The following is a 21903-nucleotide window of genomic DNA, read 5'->3' as shown; positions in this document are numbered from 1 at the left end:
TCTCTCTCCCTCCCGCTCTGTTCCTGTGCTACTGAGTGTAACTACCGCCCCTCCCCCCTCTGCCCAGCGCAAAGCACAAGGCTCATGTGCGGAGTGAAGCGGGAAATAGTGCGAGAGAGAGAGAGGGTGAGAGAAGAAAAAAAAAAAACTACGGCTCGCGTCGTTCACTTCAAAGTTCCAGCTCCGTTCGCGACCGACACATCACTATTGTGATGGCCAGCAGGGGGCGACTCCTTTCATTGGAAAAAGACTGATTTTATTTTGCAGTCAAATTGATGGTGAAGAGGAATGTGGTGCTGCTACGGCTGCCAGCAGACTGCTGAGGTCGCCCGTAGTTTGTCTTCAAACACTCGCTCACTGCTCTCTAAGTAGTAATGAAAGTGAAAAACACAAACTGGAAACGGCTCACTTTCAAAGTAAAAGTTGTGCCCCAGCAAAACAGCTAATATGTTTCAATGTGTACCTTCACTTTAAAAGCAAGCATTCTGCATTACTGGTGATGTCACACTTTTTCCTGAACTGCGTGTCTGAACTGCTTTACAGACGCGTCGGCGTCTTCCATGTAAACTACAGGCGACTGTGGCCATGTGACCAAAGTGATCACAAAGAGATTTTTGGTACAGCACCGTCATTGTGACCAGTTTCACCCGGCGACAGCCAGCAAGTGCAGGAACCACTGGCCAGCTGCTCGTAGAATTCATATGTTTTTACACTGAATACAGTGCACGACTCTCGGGTAATGTGCAAACCATAAACCAAAGCTGAGATCATACTTAACAAACTGTTAGACGCTTTTCATTTAGTATTAAGGGGAGTCATGAAATGGTACTCACTGTAACCCATCCCCTGCACAAAGTACTTGAAGGCCTCGGCTAGTTTTCCAGGCTGGTGAAAAACAAAACACAAATTTCCTCAATTTGACACAATTACTAACAACTACAAACATTAAAGTTGTATTAAGTTTCAAAACTTCAAATATGAAGGACAAATCCTGGTCCCAATCTTTATTACAACAGGATTATTTTCTTATTATTACAACATGGTGGAGGAGAAGGAACAAGCAGGGAGTTGCTGAGGCTCACCTGAACCACCTGAGGAAGTCCTCCACAGTCTGCCATCTAGTGGAGACACAAAAAAACATCATGGGGATAAAACAGCGACCCTTTAAACCAGGGGTCTCAAACTCCAGTCCTCGAGGGCCGCTGTCCTGAAACCTTTCCATGTGTCCCTGTTGCGCACACCTGAATACAATTAGTAGCTCATTAGCAAGAGTATAGAACTTGACTGCATGCTGAGGTGGCAACCCCTAACATTCATTCACTCATGAGCTGCTGTAACATAAATCAAACTAGAAAAATTTGCATTTCCTGCGAAAATGCAGTGTGGATGCTTTAAAGCTGAAGCTGTATGCAAAAACTAGCTGAAAAAGCTGAAAAGTTGCAGAAATTGTAAAAACTTTGCAGAAGCAAAGGAACTTTGCTAAAATGTAATAACTTAGCAGAACTGCAATATCTTAGAGGAAACATAATACTTGGCAGAAATACAATAGCATAGCAGAACTTAGCAGAAATATTGTAACTTACCAGAAACATGACAACTTCTCAAAAATATAAGAATTTAGGAGAAATAGTATAAGATAACAGAAAGAATATATTTAGCCAAAAATACTTAAACATTACAGAAACACTATGATTTAGAAAAATAGTACAACATAGCAGAAATACTGTGATTTACCAGAGACACTGTGATGAACTATGAATATTGTAATTTTAAATTAATACTATGTTTTAGCACAAATACTATAATTTGGCAGAAATACTATGATTCAGCACAAATACTCTGGTTTAGCACAAATATTATAAGATAGCAGAAATACAATTATATAGCAGAAATGCTATATTTAGAAAGAAAAATATAATATAGTAGAAATAGTATGATTTAGCAGAAATACTACAATATAGCATAATAACAATGATTTAGAACAAATACTATGATTGAGCAGAATAGTTATAACTTAAGTGAAAATACTGGAAAACTAAAATGACAAGCTGAGAAAAAAAACAGAACATGGTTAAGCTGTCTCAAAACTAATTATTGTTCAACTGTGGGGAAAAAAAGAAATGCAAATAAATAAATACAGAAATGTAAAGAGAGAGACACACACACAGGGTCTATGCCAGTCAAACAATGAGATGCTGCCCTAAAGAGGGTCTTTCTCTCTCTCTGTCTCTGTCTCTCTGTCTCTGTCTCTCTGTCTCTCTCACACACACACACACACACACACACACACACACACACACACACACACACACACACACACACACACACAGGGAGAGAAGCAAGTTTCTAGGTCAGTCAAGCAGCCTGGGAGCTGATAAATTTGAATCCACCAATCAGAGGGGCTGTGTACTTTTCCCGCCAAAACAGGTGCACACACGCAGCACAGAGACAGGATTTTTGTAGTCTATTTCTCATAGTGAGGATTCCCCTCAAACAAATGACCATAATTTCCTAACCGTAGGGGCAAGAACGGTCATTTTTACACCGTTTTGTTCAGAAGAGATGGGGGAATCGTCAAGTGTTGACAATTTATCATTAAAATATGAATTATTAAAGATATTTGACTTCTAATGCACCATAACTGAGTAGAGTGAAGCAAAAACTGCCTTGACTTGCCCTCAAACAACGCTTTCTAACTCTAAATCTATTTGGAGTATCAATATCATTCTTTCACCGTAAGAGACAGCAAGCTTTGGTGAACAATCATGGAAATTTTCAAGTCTCTGTGGAAATCCATTAAAAAGATATGACAAGAGAAAAAAGTGGTTCATTTCCAGAGTTTGAAATCTGAAGAAATCTGAGCGAGGGACAAATTTCCTCCCCTCAAACAAGTCTAACTCATTTCAGAAGGGTAATAGGTGAGAAAATAATTCTTGAATTGTGAGCGTCAGGAGTGTCTGAAGATATACTGGAACAAGCCTCATGTCTTAACTTTGCTTCATTAAGGAGATATGACGATTCGAATATGCCTCTCATTACAGAAATCAAGCGGTGATTTTGAACAAGCTCTCCATTGACTTTCTATGGAGAGTTTTGCGACTTTGTGTTGGTCTGAGGAGATTTGCCAAAATTCTATAAATCCCACAACAATGATAGTGACATTTTCGGAAAGCCAGCAAAAATACCTACATTTTGATGTATAATTTGTGGAAGTTGAGTGAAAATTGAGCAAGTAGCAAGAAGTTGTTCGGACATGAAGAGAAGACTGCAAAACCTTCAGTGGCACACTGGAAGCCAAGTGCATAGCAACCATAACAACGTATGTATTTTGTGAAAAATCACAATTTTGCAACTGAAAACTTTAAGAGGCATAAAAGTAAAACGGTAAAAGATTTGAAAAAGCTGATTTATACCTGAATAGCCCAATAATTTGAGAACATTTTAAAGTTTGAATGGTTGTTCTATGTGAAAATATGAGGAAGTAGTTAAGTTTCAAAAACAAGCAAATTTTAGCAGAATTGCAGAAGTTTCCCATTCATTTCAATGGGACAAATTAAGCTTAATATTTTAAAAAGTATAATAGTGAAAAATACCAAAAGACATAGCACACATTAGCAGAAATAGCAGAATAGTTTAAAATTTGAACGGTGAAAATCGGCTGAAAATTGCGGAAGTAGTTAAGTGCCAAAAAGTGTACGGAAGTCCCAAGAGGAACTCAATAGTGTGGATGCTTAAAGCATCCACACAATGACTGAATTGCCTCCTCAGCATGCAGTCAAGTTCTAGTCTTGCTAATGACATACTAATTGTAGTCATTTGTGTTGCAACAGGGACACATGGAAAAGTTTCAGGACAGCGGCCCTCGAGGACTGGAGTTTGAGACCCCTGCTTTAAACGCTACGATGACCAAAACTAACAAGCACATTAAAGTCTAGGTTTGTAAGACATACCGAGACTCTTTTACACAGTCTGAGCAAGTCTGAGAAATATTTATTAAGCAGATTAATTTTTGGATATTCAGATCACATTTCAATAATCACTCATCAGTGGTGGTGGAGTATGATGGGAAGAAAGTTAACCCCCATGAAAATCCCACTTTCACGATAAATTCATAGAAACAAAAACAAACAATTAAAAGTTAAATTCTAAACTCAGAAAGTCAAACCTTGTCACCCGCCCACCCAGCGGGGTGACGACTTTACCCCATCAGCCTTTTACAGCTGAAGGACAAAAATTAAAAACCCAGATCTGTGGAGGGTGGGAGTTTTAAAGGGTGCAGGGTATTTATTATGATATATGAGACTCTATTAGAAACATAAATACTGTGCAGCCTAACATAGCAGTACTGATATGGTTAGCTGTGCAGTTCAGACCATCCAAGATGTTTGTGTTTCAGCTGCAGTGAGTGAGATTCGGGTGTTTTTATGGGTCCCTTACTTGGTATGTGTACGCTGATACATGTGTTGCATCCACATAGTTTACGACTGCAGCTAATCAAACTAACTAGCCCCCCCACCCCAGGTGACATCATCAGGTTTCATAAATAAAATGATGAGTAGAGACGGTACCTTGAGCAATGTGGTCTTGGTGGGATTCATTCTGGAGTTACACTCCACCTGCAGAGCGCACAGACACAGTGTTCACTAGAATGTGACATCATTTACTGGCTGTTGTCATGGAAACAGGGCAGCCACTCACCACGACATCAACGGCAGGCGACGAGTCCCCGACGACCAGCAGAGTGGGACACCTGAGAAACGAGCACGCCGAATAACGGAACGAGTCACATGACCCTCAGACATGTTGAACGAGGTGAAAGAAGACGAAGACATACCTGACGGTGGTGGCTGTGTTCTCATTCAGGCCAGAGACAGGACGCTCCATCTGCAGCTCGGCGCGACTAACACACACACACACACACACAGGAAGGCAGTGAAGTGGACACAGTGAGCTGCAGCATCAGTGAGTCTGGGATTTTCTTTCTTTGAAAGGAGCTCGGATCAGATCGAAGCAACGATAAAACCAATGAAAATCTGAAGCTTTCTGAAGGGTCCTTCAGCCTGTTAGCACTCTGCACTGAAACTTGATGTGAATAATGATTTGCTCACACCTGTGATGTGAGGATGTCTGTTCTGCCACCTGAGCTGTCAAAACACGTGTCTTCTTCCTAAAGATCAGCACAGCTCTTATTTCCAGCTCCCGTCCGCTGTCACTGATGATGATTACAGGGGCTTGAAAGCAAAGCTGTCAGTGTGTGCTCTGCAGCCTGCTCTCTGTTAAACACTGTTTCTCAGATAATTACGGAGCATTTTGTTGCCCTGAAAGATGCAATTAATCCAAACAACCTCAGTGTTTGGGTCAGGGTGCTTCTGAAAAATGAAGCATCACTTTAGCTTCAGATCGAGCTCTGAAGCAGGAAACATCCAGGTTTCCACCACATAAACCGACAGCTGTGGAGGACGATTTGAGGCGAGGATTAATGTGGTAAACAGAGAGTTCATTTCTTCTCCCACTTCCAGCATAGACAAAGTAGCGTGTATACAAACACCAGCAGCTTGATTAGTGGAAGGAAATCAGCTGAACAGGTAAAATATGATTACATAATGAAGTCTGGCTGTTTGTACTGTTTTTTCAAATGATAATCCAACAGTAGCTGTAAGTAACGCACGTAGCTGATGTAGAAGCTTGTCTGATGGTGCTGTATTAGATCTTCTTTAGGCTCCTTAAGTATTAAGATGTGAAGGAAGACAAAATATTCCTCTCCCACTTCCATCATATCTGTCCATCAACACAGTTCAGCGGCATTCATATCAATACTGTTTCTACTTCTATTTGCATTTATTCATCACATCCACAGTGTTCAGTGTCCTACCTGCTGTAGCTGTTGTAGAACATGGCCAGGTTGTCCTGTGGTATATCCTGAGAGATGTGGAGTCGATACGTCTGGATTATTTCCTTGTTCTCTGTTAACTCGTCCTACACACACACACACACACACACACACACACACACACACACACACACACACACACACACGTTTCAGTGGTGGTTAACCACAGCTTAGAGTCATACAGAACGAGCCTGCAGTGCCTGCTGTCCTCACAGTGCTGAAGTGATGCCCCATGATGATGTCCACCAGGTTGCTTGTCCAGCCGCTCAGCTGCAGGAGACAAAAGACCAACAGACAAACTGATTCTTGGTGTTCGGCTGACAGTTTAAATGATGCTGTCTCTGTTCACACGCAGTGACTAACTGCCATCTGTAAGGACAGTTGAACTCTGGAGCTTGCAGACAGACCTGAGCTCGTTCAGAGCTCGCCTGCAGATGTGTCTTTCTGCTCCGTATTCTCACTCACTCGACCTGCTCTCTGCGGTTTAGACGAGGATGCTGCCTGAGCACAGCTGAACCTCTCACTGTGCATCCATCGAATAATTACCGCTCGGACATCACACAGACTTTTTGTGGCAAAAAAACACCTTAATAATAATTTTCTCAAAACTGAGCATGGTGACAGTTTTCTGTGCATCCTCTTGGTAAATATTATATGGCACGTGCCACTTTAGCTGCTTCAGCCTGCTTTCAGTTGCTGCTGGCTCTGCAAGCCACTCTGCAAGCCACTTCGACTGCAGCTTCTCGATTTCATGCTTTGCATCCTCTCACTTTTTTCTGTGTGGGTCTTAGTACTGCACTCTCTTCTTTTTGGCTTTACATGCATGCACATGGAAAAGTGGTGGTGAGAACATTTCTTTCAAACCATTACCGATAAGAAAGTATCTGAAGTTGACTTTTAGTTCAATAAAATTAACAAACTTCCTCTTTGTTTACTTTCTTCTTTTTCAAAAGATGCAAACTTAAAAAAAACAAATCATACGCATTCATTTTATCATGACTCCACATTTCTCCACCTGCAGATGTATCCAGAGTTTGTGTGTGTGTGTGTGTGTGTGTGTGTGTGTGTGTGTGTGTGTGTGTGTGTGTGTGTGTGTTACCTTGGAGGCAGCCCAGTCGATCCAACCCTTGGCACACGGGTCAACGTTAATCAGAACTAAACCCTCCACCAAACTGGGCTCATTCAGCTGAAACACGACAACAACCGTCATCAGTTACATCATCTTCATCATCATCTTCATCAAGACTGAAAACCAGTGACCCTCCTGTCCCGTCCTGTTTGCTACTTACTGCCAGTTTGGTGAGGACGTATGCTCCGGCTCCAACGCCGATACCAATCACGCTCTTTATGCTGATGATGTCACACAGATATACATTAGGGTATGCTGTCTGTCTGAAAATTACCCATCATGCACTTGACTGAACAGAAGACAGCAGACTTACTGAAGCTGGGTCATGACAGATGGCAGCATCTCAGCCAGCTCATCCATGCTGGGATACTGGTACCTACACACACAGTCATGTTTACATCACTTCAGAGGACATCACACCCACTCGGGGACGGAGTAACTCACATCTGACACAGATGTGTGTCAGATAGTGTGTCAGTGTCAGATAGTCTTCATTTGTGTAGAACAGAACTTTTGAGAGACGGGGAACCTCGGGGAGAAGCTTGTAAAGAAGACAGCACTGCCACTGACTTCTATAAATAACTGACGCCTGGAGAATAGTTGAGTGGGTTATTATTTTGTCAAGACAGAGACCATCGTAGGCGGTCTGTGTGTCATTTTACTTCCAAAAGATGGAAGGTTGTCTTCAGGTTGTTTTGTTGCTTTAATTTATTTATTATCAGCAACAATATAAAATTATGTACAAAAGGAATTACTAATGTAAAAAAAACCCATGTGGTTTTATTTATATATGTTTATATATAAACAAAACTCCAAAACACATTTCTAGAATTAACTGAACTTCAAAACAGAGCTACCTAGATCACTTAAATTACACAATTGAAAGCATATGTGTATTGTTTGTGTATTTATACACAAGCACTCATATTTATTCAAATAATTTAAAAAAAAGTTAATTTACCTGTTACTACCACACAACAAATCTGGTCGTTGGTACTTCTTGGCTTGTGTAGCCACGAGGTAACAAAAGCTCAACACTGCCCCCTAGCATCCTGGAGCACTTCTGTTGTGTTTTGTACGTGTTTTGTCTGTAGGGGCCACCGTAAATATAGTTTTATTTATTCCCTCCACATAAAATGTGGAGGGAATAAATCATATAATACAAAAACCAACTATTTACATTTTAACTTTTGACTATTTAAATTTTCAGCTTTTTCCTTTTGAACAAATTTAAAGTGAAACAACACAAAACGCTGCAAACCACAACACAATTAAATATAAATTAAAATATGAAAACAAAAAGAAGATGCACATTCTCTGTCATATGGGCCTGCATGAATAAACTTTCTGAATCCTTTATCATCTGCACCTGAAAATAGTTGTGGATGATTACTATACCTTTCTAATGTGACCTTGTTGTCCCTGCTCTCTCTCTCTCCCTCCTGCTCTGTTCCTGTGCTACTGAGTGTAACTACCGCCCCTCCCCCCTCTGCCCAGCGCAAAGCACAAGGCTCATGTGCGGAGTGAAGCGGGAAATAGTGCGAGAGAGAGAGAGGGTGAGAGAGATAGAGGGTGAGAGAAAGGAAAAAAAACAAACCACGGCTCCCAATAAGGAGCCGGCTCGCGTCGTTCACGTTGAAGATCATCTCCAGTTTCTTTGTTAGATTTAGTCAGCTGCGGTTTACTTTGTAGGTCATTATTTGTTGTCACTACTACTATACCGGTTTGGATGAATTATTATAAATTATTTTTAACATTTTCTTTGTGTAATGTAAACCCACTACATAATATAAAGTCATTATTATTGCTTGAAAACAAGAGAAAACAAAGTTCTTGCTGAAATAAAGAACTGGCATTCATCACAGGCCACATTAACCCTTCCACACAGTCAGTCCTGCAGCACTTTGTTCTACAGCTTTTCCCCATCATGCACACACACTGATGGATGCATCAGGAACGTGGCTCAGCATCCTGCCCCATCCAAACCTGCTTTAACTGCAACCAGTGGACAGTTAAAGCAGTGCAGCGATCATAATATCCAGTGCTGTGAAAATCATTCTTATCAGATGTAATCGTATTCATAACAACAAACTGCTTCTGCTGTCACAGTGTACAGCCGCTGTGGGTGGATTGTCCGAGCTGTGTTTCCACACACCAGCAGAAGCTGCTACTGCACAGCTGAAGGTGGGAACAATCACCGTCTGACACCGTCTGTCTCTCTGCTTTATTATTTACAAATCTGAGTGGAAAATTAGAAGATTGTGAAGAAGCATATTCTACACAATAGCTCTGCATAGATTTAGGGTCCAGTGTTAATGTGACACTTACTAATGTAACCGACCACTGTAACTGTGTGTAAAGGAAGAGTGTTCTTCCTAAGCTGGTGCAGGTTTCTCTGACAGCTCCTGTTTCTGCTAACAAGTCAAAATGCTGCAAATATCAGGACACTTCAGGTAAATACAGGTTTTTAAAAAAAGCAGCAAGCATTCCTGAAGTATGTTGTTGCAACATTATAACTGTTTTTATTAAATATAGTCATTTTCTTCTGAGTTTGCAGAATCTATTTTTGCATAAAGTCTTTGAGGTTTAGACTAAGATTTGAACTCCAGAAGGTTTTATTGCACAGTAACGACATAAAACTTCAACTTAAGGAAAGTATCTCTGATATTCTGGATTCAAACAAATCTGATGCATTTTCTGATTTCAAAGTAAAAATCAAGTCAATGACTAACGTCAGCTCTGACACTAAACAGAGTCCTCACAATCCTCCGAGGTAGTTTTCTTGATTTAAAAACACAGCCTCACAACAGCAGCTGTTCAATGGGGACAGTTTTGTGTTAAGAACAGATCAGCCACAAGAAAACACTGGTGAGTGTTACACCATGGAAAACGGCACCTGTGTGTGTGTTAATACCCAACAGAGCATGCTGAGTGTTTCAGAATGAGTGTGTGTGTGTGTGTGTGTGTGTGTGTGTGTGTGTGTGTGTGTGTGTGTGTGTGTGTGTGTGTGTGTTACCCTGTAGGGAATATGGGAGCGTTCTCCTGCTGTCCCGGAGCATCAACATGCAAAACTGAGAAGTGCTGCGTCACTTCCTGCATGTCTTCAAAGTTAAAGAGGCTGTTGAAACATGACTTATCTACACACACACACACACACACACACACACACACACACACACACAAAGAAAACAATGTGTTGTGTTTTTGTTGTCACATAATTCGTTGCTTCATTAACCGTGACAAATAAAGAACCTTGAACCTTGAGTCCGTGTTTTACTCACGGTTGAGTCCGATGTCGTGGTAGGTGAGGATCGTGGGCCGGTTGCCTTTAGCGGCCCCCCTCATGGTGACGTGCAGCACGCCGTGGGCCGTCTCCACATCGTGCTCCTGAGCAGCATCGCGAACAACACACAAACCCCGCCCTGTCAGCACCGACAACAAACATGCACTGCAGCACGGAAGGGGGGGAGGGGGGGCTCTAATATCTGGAGTCATTTTAAAACAGTAAACAAGTGTCAGCAGCTCTGAACAGATCATTCATGTTCATGTGATCAGGAACCACGCCACACGAACGCGTGGCGACTCTCAGCCTGTCACAGGCTGTGTAGGAAATCATCCACATTCATCTGGTAACAGATGGAAACACAGGCAGGCGCACAGACCCGTGAATGGATTCATGGGTGCTGTAATCTCATTACTGACTCATGGAAACACCTGACAGATCCCATTAATGGATCTGAAGTTCATACTTACTCACATGCACACACAGTTTTACATGTTTGGATCTGCGGCACAGCGAGAGCATTCGTATGCTTTTACTCAAAGCACAGAGTCAGCGGACACACAGAAGAGCACATCACTAAGTAAATATACTATAAACGTGCTAATAAACAACATCATGTGACACGTGACTACGCCATTTTCACACCTGCACTGCATTAACCTCAGCGGCTCTGTAACACCAGGTCTTCAGTTCCATTTTAAAAAGTCTGCATGAACAAAATGATCAATTTTTAATTTCAGTTACAATTTTGGGTTCCAATTAATATTAGAACAAGAACAGAAGTTTGTTTCAGCACATTTTTCTTTTACTTTTTCCAGAAAAGTCCAAACTCTCCCCCCTCCAGGCTGTGGAATAACTGCTTCAGTACACACAGATTTACTTATTTAGCTTTTCCAGTTCAACTGTAATTAAAGTTCAAGCAAATCCACTTAATTAAAACACAGATTTCTATTTTGATGTACTCTCAATTTTTTCCAGTCTTTGAGTAACCTCGTTAAATAATCGTGATCACTGGCAAGTCCATAGTACGTGGACTTCTGTACAAATGATTTAAGGTACTATCAGTATCAATTCAGAATCGTGTCTAAAGCAGGTCGTTTCCTGCTGCGTGCTTCATGTGAGAGAGGAAAACTGTGGAAAAGATCCCAGGACGACTCTTCTGAAACTTCCTGTGTGAAACCAGGCTGAGTACAAGCCCGTGTGTGAGGTTCAGTGCACGTAAACACGAGGATGCTTGAAAAGTCAGTTTCTTTGATGAGTCTCATTTCTACAAGTGAGCACAGCAACAAGACACGTGCGTCAACGTGAGGACTGGAAATAAATTAGGCTGATGATGTGAATCTGAGGACTCGCTTCATGCAGACATTTATTCAGGAGTGCGGTCAGACGGGCTCAGGACCTCTGATGTGGAAAACAAGTGGAGGGATTCACCTTTGTATGAAAGTGTGAGAGCTTTTCTCTGGATTGGTGAGTCAAACTGTCATACTTCCTCTAACAGAAGTTTGTAGGATGAAAGTCTGCAGGCAGCAGAGTGAAGCTCCAAGCATGTTTAAAACAAAGTGCTTTAGCTAAAGTGTTCTGTTACAGCTGTTCCTGACTTTGGGGAAACAGTGTATCTTAAAAGAATAAGAAAACACATTAAGAAGCCTCTATACTGAACTGAACTCAAAAATTAGTTTTCACAGTTTTCCAATGCAACGGCTGAGTCTCTGCTTTGACAGCACGCTTTATTCAAGTGGACCTCACACGGTTCTGATGGTCCACTCGGCGACCCTCTGATACCGTGTGAGGCAGGAAGTGAATTCCCTGCAATCAGAATTAGTGGTCTCAATGCTGTTACTCATGCAGTACCATCAGAGCAGTGACCAGTGAGCCCAAACACGCAAGCCACAGTCATGAAGAACAGTCCTCAGACACGATAGCGCTGTACATAGACGGACGTGTTGTAAGTAACATTTTAACGGATTAATATCACAGCATGGAAAAGCAGCCAACTCCTCTCCAGCTAACTCGAGGCAGCTAAAAGCAGAGAGCAGGCTACGAAGCAAACTGGCTCAGCAGCTGTAAGGTATCAGCTGGTGAAGCATGACTCCAGAGGAGCTAATGAGCAGCTGACTCACCACCCCAACTTCTAAAGAACAGAAGATCTGGTGCAGATCCAGAGAGTCAGACATCCTGACAGAGGACAGGAGGAAGAGAAAAGGTTTCAGAAAGATGGAGGTCAGCCGTGCTGACGTCCTTCAGCCTTCTGCTGAGTGAACACAGAGACGGGAAGCGGGGGTGGTATGATTGGATCAAGAGACATAATCCATGTGGTCATTGGCCGAGAAGTGGAAGGTCTTAAAGTCTAAACAGTCGAACCTGCCCTCTCTCTATCTGCAGTCTCCTTCAGCTTCGGGTACTTTATTTCTACCTGCAGGAGGTTTGATGAGAGCTCCCTCCACTCATACAAACCACACAGACGACACAGGCGTACTGCAGGTGCAGCTGCCAGCTCAACAGGTGGATTTAACACCATTACCCAGAAATCAGTGGATTTATCCACCCGGCTGTGTTTTTAAGAAAAGCTCAGATCACTAGAAAAGAAGCAGACTCACAGCTGCACACTCTGAGTGAACCACCTGAGACGTTTGTGGAACTTTTTAATTAAACTTCATCTCCTGCTCTTGAAACTGACTAATTTAAAAGCCTGCTGAGAATTTACTGTCCTGATTAATCTTCAGTCCTCTAACAGAACACACAGACACCTGAGTCTGGACCTGTGGACCGTGCTGTTGTGCTGATTTGGGAAGTTCTAGGATTTTTTTCTCCAGATGTTGTGGAGCACTATCTAGCAGGTATCTGTGTGACGCAGCTGTCCAGTTTATGGGTGCAGGCTGATATCCGAGCTAGCTAGAATTAGCTAATAACTTAGCACTGTGCCCACTTGACTAATTCTGATCTACAGCAAAAATACCCAGTCTGTAACCAGTGGGTGATATGAAATACACTGAATGTCATCTACTGTATTATTGGCGTTTTTATTTTTTGTTTTAAATTGTGAGGAAAATGTCGATTTCCCTGACACGAACACAGCTGGGGAACAAACAGTCCGAGCAGCAGCTCACTGCTCTACATTTACCCCGTCGCTGATGCAGACTGACCTGCTGTGACGTTAATATGACGGGTCCAGAGGATCGATCCATGTGCAGTCCTGCTGACTTCAGCCTCACAGTTCTCCTCAAATATGACAGACTGGGACACTTTCCATCCATACAGTTAAACTCTGCTTGTTTGTCTTTTTTTGGACCAGCCTTTGTTTTTATTACAAGGCAGGAAAAATGCATAGTGTATTATCACATCAGCTGACATCATGCATGTCATCTCAGGATCGGTCCAAGCAGGTTTAGAAGACCCTAAACTCACACTGAGGTTGGACCAGAGGGCCACAGCTAAATCAGCTGAGAAAGTCCAAAAACTGAACAGCCCCTTTCACAGTCAAACCTTCAGATTAAAACACAAGAACTAGATCAAAGTGAGGGGGAAATAAACACTCCAAAATGAAGAAAACCTCCAGTTCTGGACAGTTAGAGTGCTGAAATAGCCCAAACACATACCACAGCTGGGTGCTGATACAAAAACAGGCTGCTCTGTAAATGCTTCCACCCCCTCTGCTTCCACGCATGTAAAGGTGAACAACAGTTCAATAAAACATGTGCCTCCATCAGCGCCGCTTCTAATAATAGCTAATATTGAACGTGACTGATCAGTGTGGACTTGTTTCCTCCTAAATCGATTCTGCTCAACAACACACAGCAGCCATCAAACAGCAAACACTGTTTGATGGGCCTGTAATTACACAAGGGTGAAGTATCTCTGAGGTTTTATCCACTTCTCTCACACAGAGTCACTTTCATTCTCAGCTACAGGTTATCAAATAAACTTGTACTGTTCACTCTAAGAATTTTAAAGAAGACCCTGCTGGGGTCATTACTAAGAACTCTCACGGTTGGTGGCCGTGTTACATCTCAGAAACAGTTAAATGTTGTCCATGAATACAATATGAACAGAATTTCTGCTGATGAAGTGTCAGTCACTCACCTGACAATCGAAATCCTGGAGATTCCTCCCATTCTGAAGAGACAGAGACAAAATTGTCACTTTTTATGTCAATCGCAGTTTCCAGGAACTGAACACAAAGACGACTGTACCTCTGTATTTTATAATTCATTCGACAGAAAATCATTTTCCTCAGAAGTAGCTTAATAAAAGTTCACAGTTTACTTCATCCAACTCCTGGAATCCAGGTCTGAGGGCACCCTGTAAGCCCCGCCCCCTCACCTGTCCTGTCAGCAGTGGTTTGATCTCAGTGAGCTGGACATCATGAAGCTCCTCCATCATAGGACAATCCACCTGTTAAAGCACACAAACAGGAAGAGGAACGGTTTGTTTTACTTGCAGTTGTCGAGACTTCTAATAAATACATATATAAATAAAAACAACATTCCTGTTTGTTTTTGGGGGGGTGGTCAGAAGCATAAGAGGAAGCAAAAGTAAGTAAATAAAAAACAGCTGACACTGTTTCACATCCACAACAATTTAACTTTTAAACAAACAAACATTAAGAACAAACTGTGTAGGAAGTAAAACTTGACTCATTTTACTACAGTTTATTAGCCTTTAAAACGAGTTCACCAAAAGTAAGCCTTCTGATTCCTGTGCTGCAGGAAGGAAACCACACAGCCTCAGACCTGAAGCTGCTGGGTGTACGTGGCACATCAAGATGCTAATGTTTAATCCAATTTTATCCATGCATGTGTCTTAAAGCCCCTCAGGCCTGAACATGGCAGCTCTGTAGTTTACCTGTAACCCTTCAGGCCAACTTTACCAGCACAAAAACGTGAAACTTTCATATCCAGCTTTGAAAGTAGACTCAAAGAAACAGCCCGCTGTGCCAAAGCCTTGACCCCTTTGTTCTTTGTTGGCAGCTTCTCTTTACACTGACTGGAGAAGTACTCAGTTTCTCAACTAGCTTGGAAATTCTCTTCAACATCAACTTTCATTTTTGCTGCACTTTCTGTTGGCTGCGCCCGTCTCTTTAGTTTGCCCTGCGTGGACTGCAGCACTACAGCTACAACTCCAATAAGAAACTTCGGACACGCATGTTTTTAAGATAAAGATTTGCTAAGAGCTGAATTTGGTTTCAGTTGGTACATGTGAGCTAAATGAGCACATAAAATGTTAGAACAGACTCACAAAGAATTTAAAGAATTTCAAAGTTTTAATTCAATGGATTTTATAAATCAGTGCTGGCATTAAAGTTTATCATCCAGCAGCTGTGAAGATCTCACAGGTGTGACTGTCACAAGTATTTAACGATGACAGTTTTCTTCCTGAAGGTTTCCTTTAATACAGACAATTTCATTTTTGTGAATGTGTTTCCATGACGTGTGTAAGTGTGGAACAGATATGTTTCATCATGTAATAAAACAGTTGTGAGAATATTGTTTTCTTCTTTTTTGATGTCTTATTCATGACACAATTATCTAATTTATTTTCAAATTAACTTGGTTAATTTCAATGGAATTAAAAATAACATTTTCATGACTATTTTAAAAACAATATTATAAATGAAATACCTAATACCATGATGCATTAGAGTGGAGTTAGAGCTCGATCAGTGGAAGAAACACTTCCTCACCCATCTAAGTGAGCTCCTCAGTCCCAGCCAACAGCAGTACAGTTGTCCACTGACCAACAATGAGCCGTGAGCTCATACAAACTAATATAGCGTACACGGTTATGTGCCAAAATCAACACTGCAAATTAGGGCTGGGCCATATTATACCATTCACAGTAATACCGGTACAATGTTAGCCAACGATAAGAAAATAAAATATCACGATAGAATATGGGTAAAACTCGCATGTGCAGTGCCTTTGTCTTCATACGCACGTGGCCGAAAAGCATGGCGGCGACGGAGAATGAGGGAAAGCGGATCGTTGAGTGAAACAGATGAACCAGAATTGTTTGTAAAAATGCTGCAACTTCAGTGGTGTGGAACTGGTTTGGTGTTTGTCCGTCAGATACACAACAAAGCACTTTTTTTTGTAGAACATGCAAGCGGCCGTCGTTATTGCTGTATTTGTCGGACTAAGGCGCTCGTAAATCTGGGAGTAATCTGGGTCCAAAACGCCGTCCACTTCAGGTCCCAAAGTCAAATGATCACTGCAGCATCACTGAGAGTTAAAAACTGTCTAAATTCTTTCATCTTTAATAAAACGATCAGCGTTGCTGCTTTACCAGGTGTAACTATGAAGTTTAGCATCCAGGCATCCATGAAAACAGAATTTATTACATTTAACAGAGTTAGAAGTTAGCAGGAAGCTAGCGGAAGATAGCTTGCTAGTTTCGCTAGTTACCTAAGCATGATATAGCATGTTCTGACTGACAGATTTCTGAAACAAATTCAAACGTACAGCTCTGCTCCTCTCTCTGACTTCCAACATAAATGAAGACAGAAAACTAAACAGCAGTGACGTTTGTAGGGTTACTGAAGTTGGACTAGCTGCTATATAATATGCTGTAAACGGACCAAACTTCAGTCAGGAGAACAACTGAGATAATCCATCCACAATACCAGGTTAGTCATTAATATACTGCAACAACATGGGAATAGAGCAGCTGTGATAGAATACAGCATTAATGAATCAATGGTACAGAAGTGGAGGAAGCAAGAAGAATGAGTTGAGTAAAGTTTGATTTATCTGACTGCTTTGTTTTGCTTAATGTGTCTTATAATCCCGAGCATCTTATAGTCCAAAAAATACATATTTGACTTTTTTATTTGGCACACTGCACTTAATGTAGCAAAGCACCTCTTTTTAACTTTAGTGGATACTATACATGGTGAACTCAGGATATGCCAGCCCATTTCTACTGGAAATGCCTTGCTTTTCAGCAAGGAATTTACATTTGCACTGTTACATTTTTATATAGCTTTAATGCACATAAAAAACAGCTGCTTGTTTAAATTAGAATAAATGGATGGGGTTTTTTTGCGCTAGTAAAGTTGTGGAGTTGTATCTTGTCTCGCATAAATTATATCGTCAGTTATATCGTTGTCGCAAATTTTCAAATATATATCGTGATAAATATTTTTGGCCATATCGCCCTGCTCTACCGCAAATCACATATTGGGTAAACCAAACAACCAAATTAGAGGAGAGCAGAACACAGAAATCATCAGGCTGGGACTCGGCAGTCAATTTAACACCTGCAAGCCAGCGTGCAGGTGTTAAACCAACACAGAGGAACGTTGGTTTAAACAGAGAATCAAGGATGCCGCTTACGTGAAAAGGAAAAAGAAACATCTCTGAAATGAGGAGGCCTTAGAGTACATCTTTCACCATCTTAGCAATGTAGGATTGCATATTAACAATCCTACATTGCTAGTAAATAATGCTAGTTCCAGTAACCACACAACTGCACCGTTTGTTGGGGAAACCTGCAGTCGGCTCAGAGTGCAGAGGTCACCCAGACAAGTGACGAAACACCCCTCCCACCCAAAATCACACATCCAGATGAACGGAATCAACTTTCACTAATACCAGAAAATGTCATGGTGTGAATTAATTTGATTTCCATTGGACCGACATTCTATCCATCCATCCATCCGTGGATGGATGAACCCAGTCTCTGTGCCTCTGCCACAGTCTACCTGTGGGACATTTCACCCTGTGTAATCCAACTGTGTGACTCTAATGGAAACAGTGATCTCTGGCTGGAAGTAAGCCATCCCCCTGTGTGTGTGTGTGTGTGTGTGTGTGTGTGTGTGTGTGTGTGTGTGTGTGTGTGTGTGTGTGTGTGTGTGTGTGTGTGTGTGTGTGTGTGTGTGTGTGTGGGCAGACAGCTTGGGTAACAGTGTTTCAGCAGAGTGGTTTGGATGGATGTTGAGCTTCCTGTGGGCACTTTGGCTCCAACCCAAACACACAATCGGCGTGCGAGTCAGATGGAGCTCAAACTGAAAACAAAACGAGCTCAATCCCAAACCCAAACATGAACGGTACAGAAATTAAACTGATCTTTTTTACAATTAGATTTTACTCTTATTATGCGGCACTGAGGTGAAACAGATTTATGCGTCTTCTAAAAGAAAATGTCTTCTCAGGACCGGGGATCAGAGACCAGGGAGGATAACTGTTTCTATGCAGTAGTTGAGGCTCCTTTTGAACATTTGCAGCAACCTGATATGAGACACGGGGCGAATCCAAAAACTACACCTCAACTCAGACATGCTGCAGTTTTTATTTTATCTACCATTCTGAGGAAAAACATAGACATTACCTATTATATCAAAGTTATATCAAAGTCCAACAAGAGCTTGAATTCAGTGCAAAATTCAAATTCAAAATTAGTGTAAAAATCCATCTGATTTCAACATGATTTATTTCAAATGTGGCTCATCACAGCAGCTCATCTGGCTGAGAATGATGGGCCTCGCATATAAAAGCCACTATGTGATGAGCTGGGAGTGAGAATCTGGGTTTGTGTCCACCCCAGGCTCTTTGCTGCATCCACAGTCTGCAACAAAACCGATGACCTGATGGTCCAGGCCCAATAAAGCTGACTGGCCAGCCATTGGTCTGTTCCTGCCACTGATGCTGTTTCCAATCAGCAAACAGACTGTAACAACCCTGACTAACCAACAGTTTTTCTTTCCTGATGGTATCTCAGTGTTGTATTAAGGCAGCGTGTGAGGCGACTGAAACACAGGCTGTTATTAGTGGTGCGGTAAACACAAGTGAAGGTGTCTGTGGTGACGGTTTCATTCATGTGTCTAAAAATGGAGTGCAGACTTTAAAATGTGTTTCGCAGCACACCTGTGACTAAAACAGCAGCACAGATGGTGCTGTGGTAGTTTATGGTGAGCTGGTGCCTCTTCTCTCACAGCAAGTGGCAACGAGGCGGAGCCACGACCGAGGCGGCGAGCCCAGGTGGAGTGAAAGAAAAGGACTCAAAGCGACAGCAGCACCACTCGTCACTGTGATTAAAAGCTCAGTGGGGAAAAAGCCATTAAGAGTCCTTTAATAAACCGTGTGATCAACTGAAATATGAAGAAGTGACTTTTCGAGCCGCTCCTGTCTACCACAGGTTTGTTTAACACAGAAACAAAGAACAGGTTAAATAAGTTTATGCTAAACTTTGCTATCCTCTCAGTTTCTAGCAGCGATGCCTGCAGCATGAGAGCGAGGCTGAGCATTGCCGCTCCTACATTAAAGCTCAAGGTACCAGCAGTACATCCTGTAATAGAAATGAGCTTTTCGAGCCTCCCAGATTGACCCGTTTCTCATCATGGCCACAAGATGGTGACAACAAAAATGACCGCCAAGGTTTCCTAACCAATGTGTGGCTATGAACCACGTTTGATTTAGTCACTCCACTCTTTGCTTCATGTGTCTTTTTTCATTAAAGGCCCAAACAAACCAGGCAGGTACTGTTTGTGAGTGGATTTGTGTTTGGTGGATTCATGAGTGGATCACTCAGCCTGAGGACACGTCTGCTAACAGAACGACTGTTTACATGACACCATGTCCATGTTTACGTGTGCTCCAGGCAGCAACGAGGGCTGCTCGGTTTATAAAACAGAGATATAGTGACTACATGTGTAAACATACAAGTGGGATACTCCACAAACCTGATCTCACTGACAGAAGAGCACACATACAAACACACCTGCAGGAACACCTGCAAAAGGTCGTCACGTACAGATGACGGGTCGACCAAAAGGAACATTTTAAGGACCAAAATGATCAGTTGGCCCTTCTCCTTGTTCTTTTTCTTGTAATCTCACAGAGTCTGAGCGGTCCTGGTGCCTCTGGTCCTGATCCAGCTCTCCTGCTGAGGGCCGTTAACAACCCTCCTCTTCCTCATGTACTGTTTGCACCGCTGGTTCTTCCTGGTTCGCACCACACATCAAAAAGCTCAGTTTACCCCCCTCCTGTTATTCAGGACTGCTGATTAGTCACAAGCTCATAATTCCCATAATTCAACAAGTTACTATTATAAATACTGTTATTTCTTTAACATAGACTGTCATATACGCTGCAGTTTCTCAACTTCATCTGTTTCTTTTTGGTTCCTGTGAAGCTCCTCCAATCCCTGGAAAAAATACTCCATAAATAAAGAAGATCCTCATTTTTATTTTTATAATACTTCCAGGAGGAACAAATGAACAGCAATGGCCAAAGGTTTTGTGGCACAGGGGCAAAAAAATTTGTGTTTCATTTATTCGCAGCTTCAGTTTTTATTTCTCTTATTATTATTTTTTACATGTTTCTGTGATATAGTGACTGTAGATGCTTATATCAGCTTCTGGAGATTCATCCCTGCCTCCCAGTCTGTGGGCTTCTGCTTGTCCACCTGCTTTTTAAGGACTGACCAACTAAATAGGTTCTAAAAGACCAATTCCAATTCCCGATGACCCAGGAGATATATGGTGATCTTATTATTATATTATTACTATTATTAGACTGTGAAACTGATAAGAAAGCTGTGCTGTGAGCCTAACACAGGAGTCCTTAAAGTCATCATATATTTGCTCTTTTAGTGCCTTTGTGTGCGTTTCTGTAGCTCTTCATCTACAGATTCATACATGGTCTCATCCTACACATTAATATTTATCGGTGATTCTTGCAGGGTTTATGAAAATGCTGTTGAAACACATTTTTAATGGGCATAAATCTCAGGAACCCGCACAGACATTTGTTATGTCAGATAACACAGACCCTCTGCCTTAACTGTATATGGAACAGCCCCATTTAAGCCAGGAACCTCAATAAAGAAATCAATAAAATTGATTGATTATGCCCAGACTATAAACAAGTGGAATGAACTGCAGCTTTATATCAGAAGGGGCTGAAAACGAGCTGATAAAATCAAAGGTAAATGATCAGGACGTGCGGCACTAGTAAAAGAGAGGAGACTGACATCATGAGCGGATTTATTTAATCCCAGCTCTATAAACAAGCCTCATCACGACGTTCTTGTAAACGCCTCAAACAGCTACGCACCTGCCGACATCCATCCGACTAATTAACGTGTAACAACAATAGATGCGAGGCTGGGCTGAACGGGATGTACCGAGGCTGTCCGCCCACACGCCCACACACACACACACACACACACACACAGTGGCAGGAGTTATACTGTGGAGGATCTTTAACGTTTAACGTTAATGAGCGCGGATGCTAAGCCGCAGACCGACCGTTGCTACGTTACCGACACACACCTGTTACCAAACACACCGCCGCCATGTAAGCTAGTTCTCCGAGCTAATAACCTCCACCACTAACTAGTAACAGTTAACACTGAAACTATCCCGCTCATTTACCCGTTAACTGGTTAATTATCCTGAAGAGCAGTCATTAGTTCGTGCCGAGCCGAGTCGGACCAGACGCTACTCACCGTGTATTGTTACCGCCGGAATCTGCTCAGGTTACCGGTTTAATCCAGCCGCCTGTGACCGTTTCAACGTCAAAGACAGCCGTTAAGATCGACGTGGTCGCGAGGATCCTCTCTCACTGACTGAGCTCGCAACCAGCAGCACGCGGACAGTCCGGG

At 42.1% G+C, this 21903-nt stretch overlaps 2 protein-coding genes across 5 annotated transcripts in view; both read right to left on the bottom strand.

Moving 5' to 3' along the window:
* LOC120728121 (neural cell adhesion molecule L1.1-like) overlaps positions 1-21903 on the bottom strand; it is a 589469-nt gene that overhangs the window by 462221 nt on the left and 105345 nt on the right. The window lies entirely within an intron of this gene.
* The window catches only part of LOC120728129 (protein NDRG3-like), a 26273-nt gene extending 4370 nt beyond the window's left edge, over positions 1-21903 (bottom strand). For 2 of the 4 annotated variants that reach the window (XM_040022889.1, XM_040022891.1), the window contains exons 1-15: positions 21748-21875; positions 14623-14694; positions 14383-14415; positions 10301-10406; positions 10036-10156; positions 7333-7395; positions 7180-7240; positions 6990-7076; positions 6104-6160; positions 5873-5976; positions 4835-4900; positions 4699-4750; positions 4569-4616; positions 1083-1118; positions 834-885 (exon numbers count right to left, since the gene is read on the bottom strand). In XM_040022889.1, coding sequence (XP_039878823.1) covers positions 834-885; positions 1083-1118; positions 4569-4616; positions 4699-4750; positions 4835-4900; positions 5873-5976; positions 6104-6160; positions 6990-7076; positions 7180-7240; positions 7333-7395; positions 10036-10156; positions 10301-10406; positions 14383-14415; positions 14623-14682 — 946 coding nt within the window. In that variant the 5' untranslated portion in view covers positions 14683-14694; positions 21748-21875. Of the gene's footprint in view, positions 1-833; positions 886-1082; positions 1119-4568; positions 4617-4698; positions 4751-4834; positions 4901-5872; positions 5977-6103; positions 6161-6989; positions 7077-7179; positions 7241-7332; positions 7396-10035; positions 10157-10300; positions 10407-12422; positions 12478-14382; positions 14416-14622; positions 14695-21747 lie in introns of all 4 variants that reach the window. The other 2 variants (XM_040022890.1, XM_040022892.1) reach the window with 2 other exon arrangements.

The sequence above is a fragment of the Simochromis diagramma genome, unplaced genomic scaffold, assembly GCF_900408965.1.
Source record: "Simochromis diagramma unplaced genomic scaffold, fSimDia1.1 OVJJ01000308.1, whole genome shotgun sequence".
NCBI lineage: Eukaryota > Metazoa > Chordata > Actinopteri > Cichliformes > Cichlidae > Simochromis > Simochromis diagramma.
The sequence above is the reverse complement of the archived record's forward strand: the minus strand, read 5'-3'. Positions and strand labels throughout refer to the sequence as shown.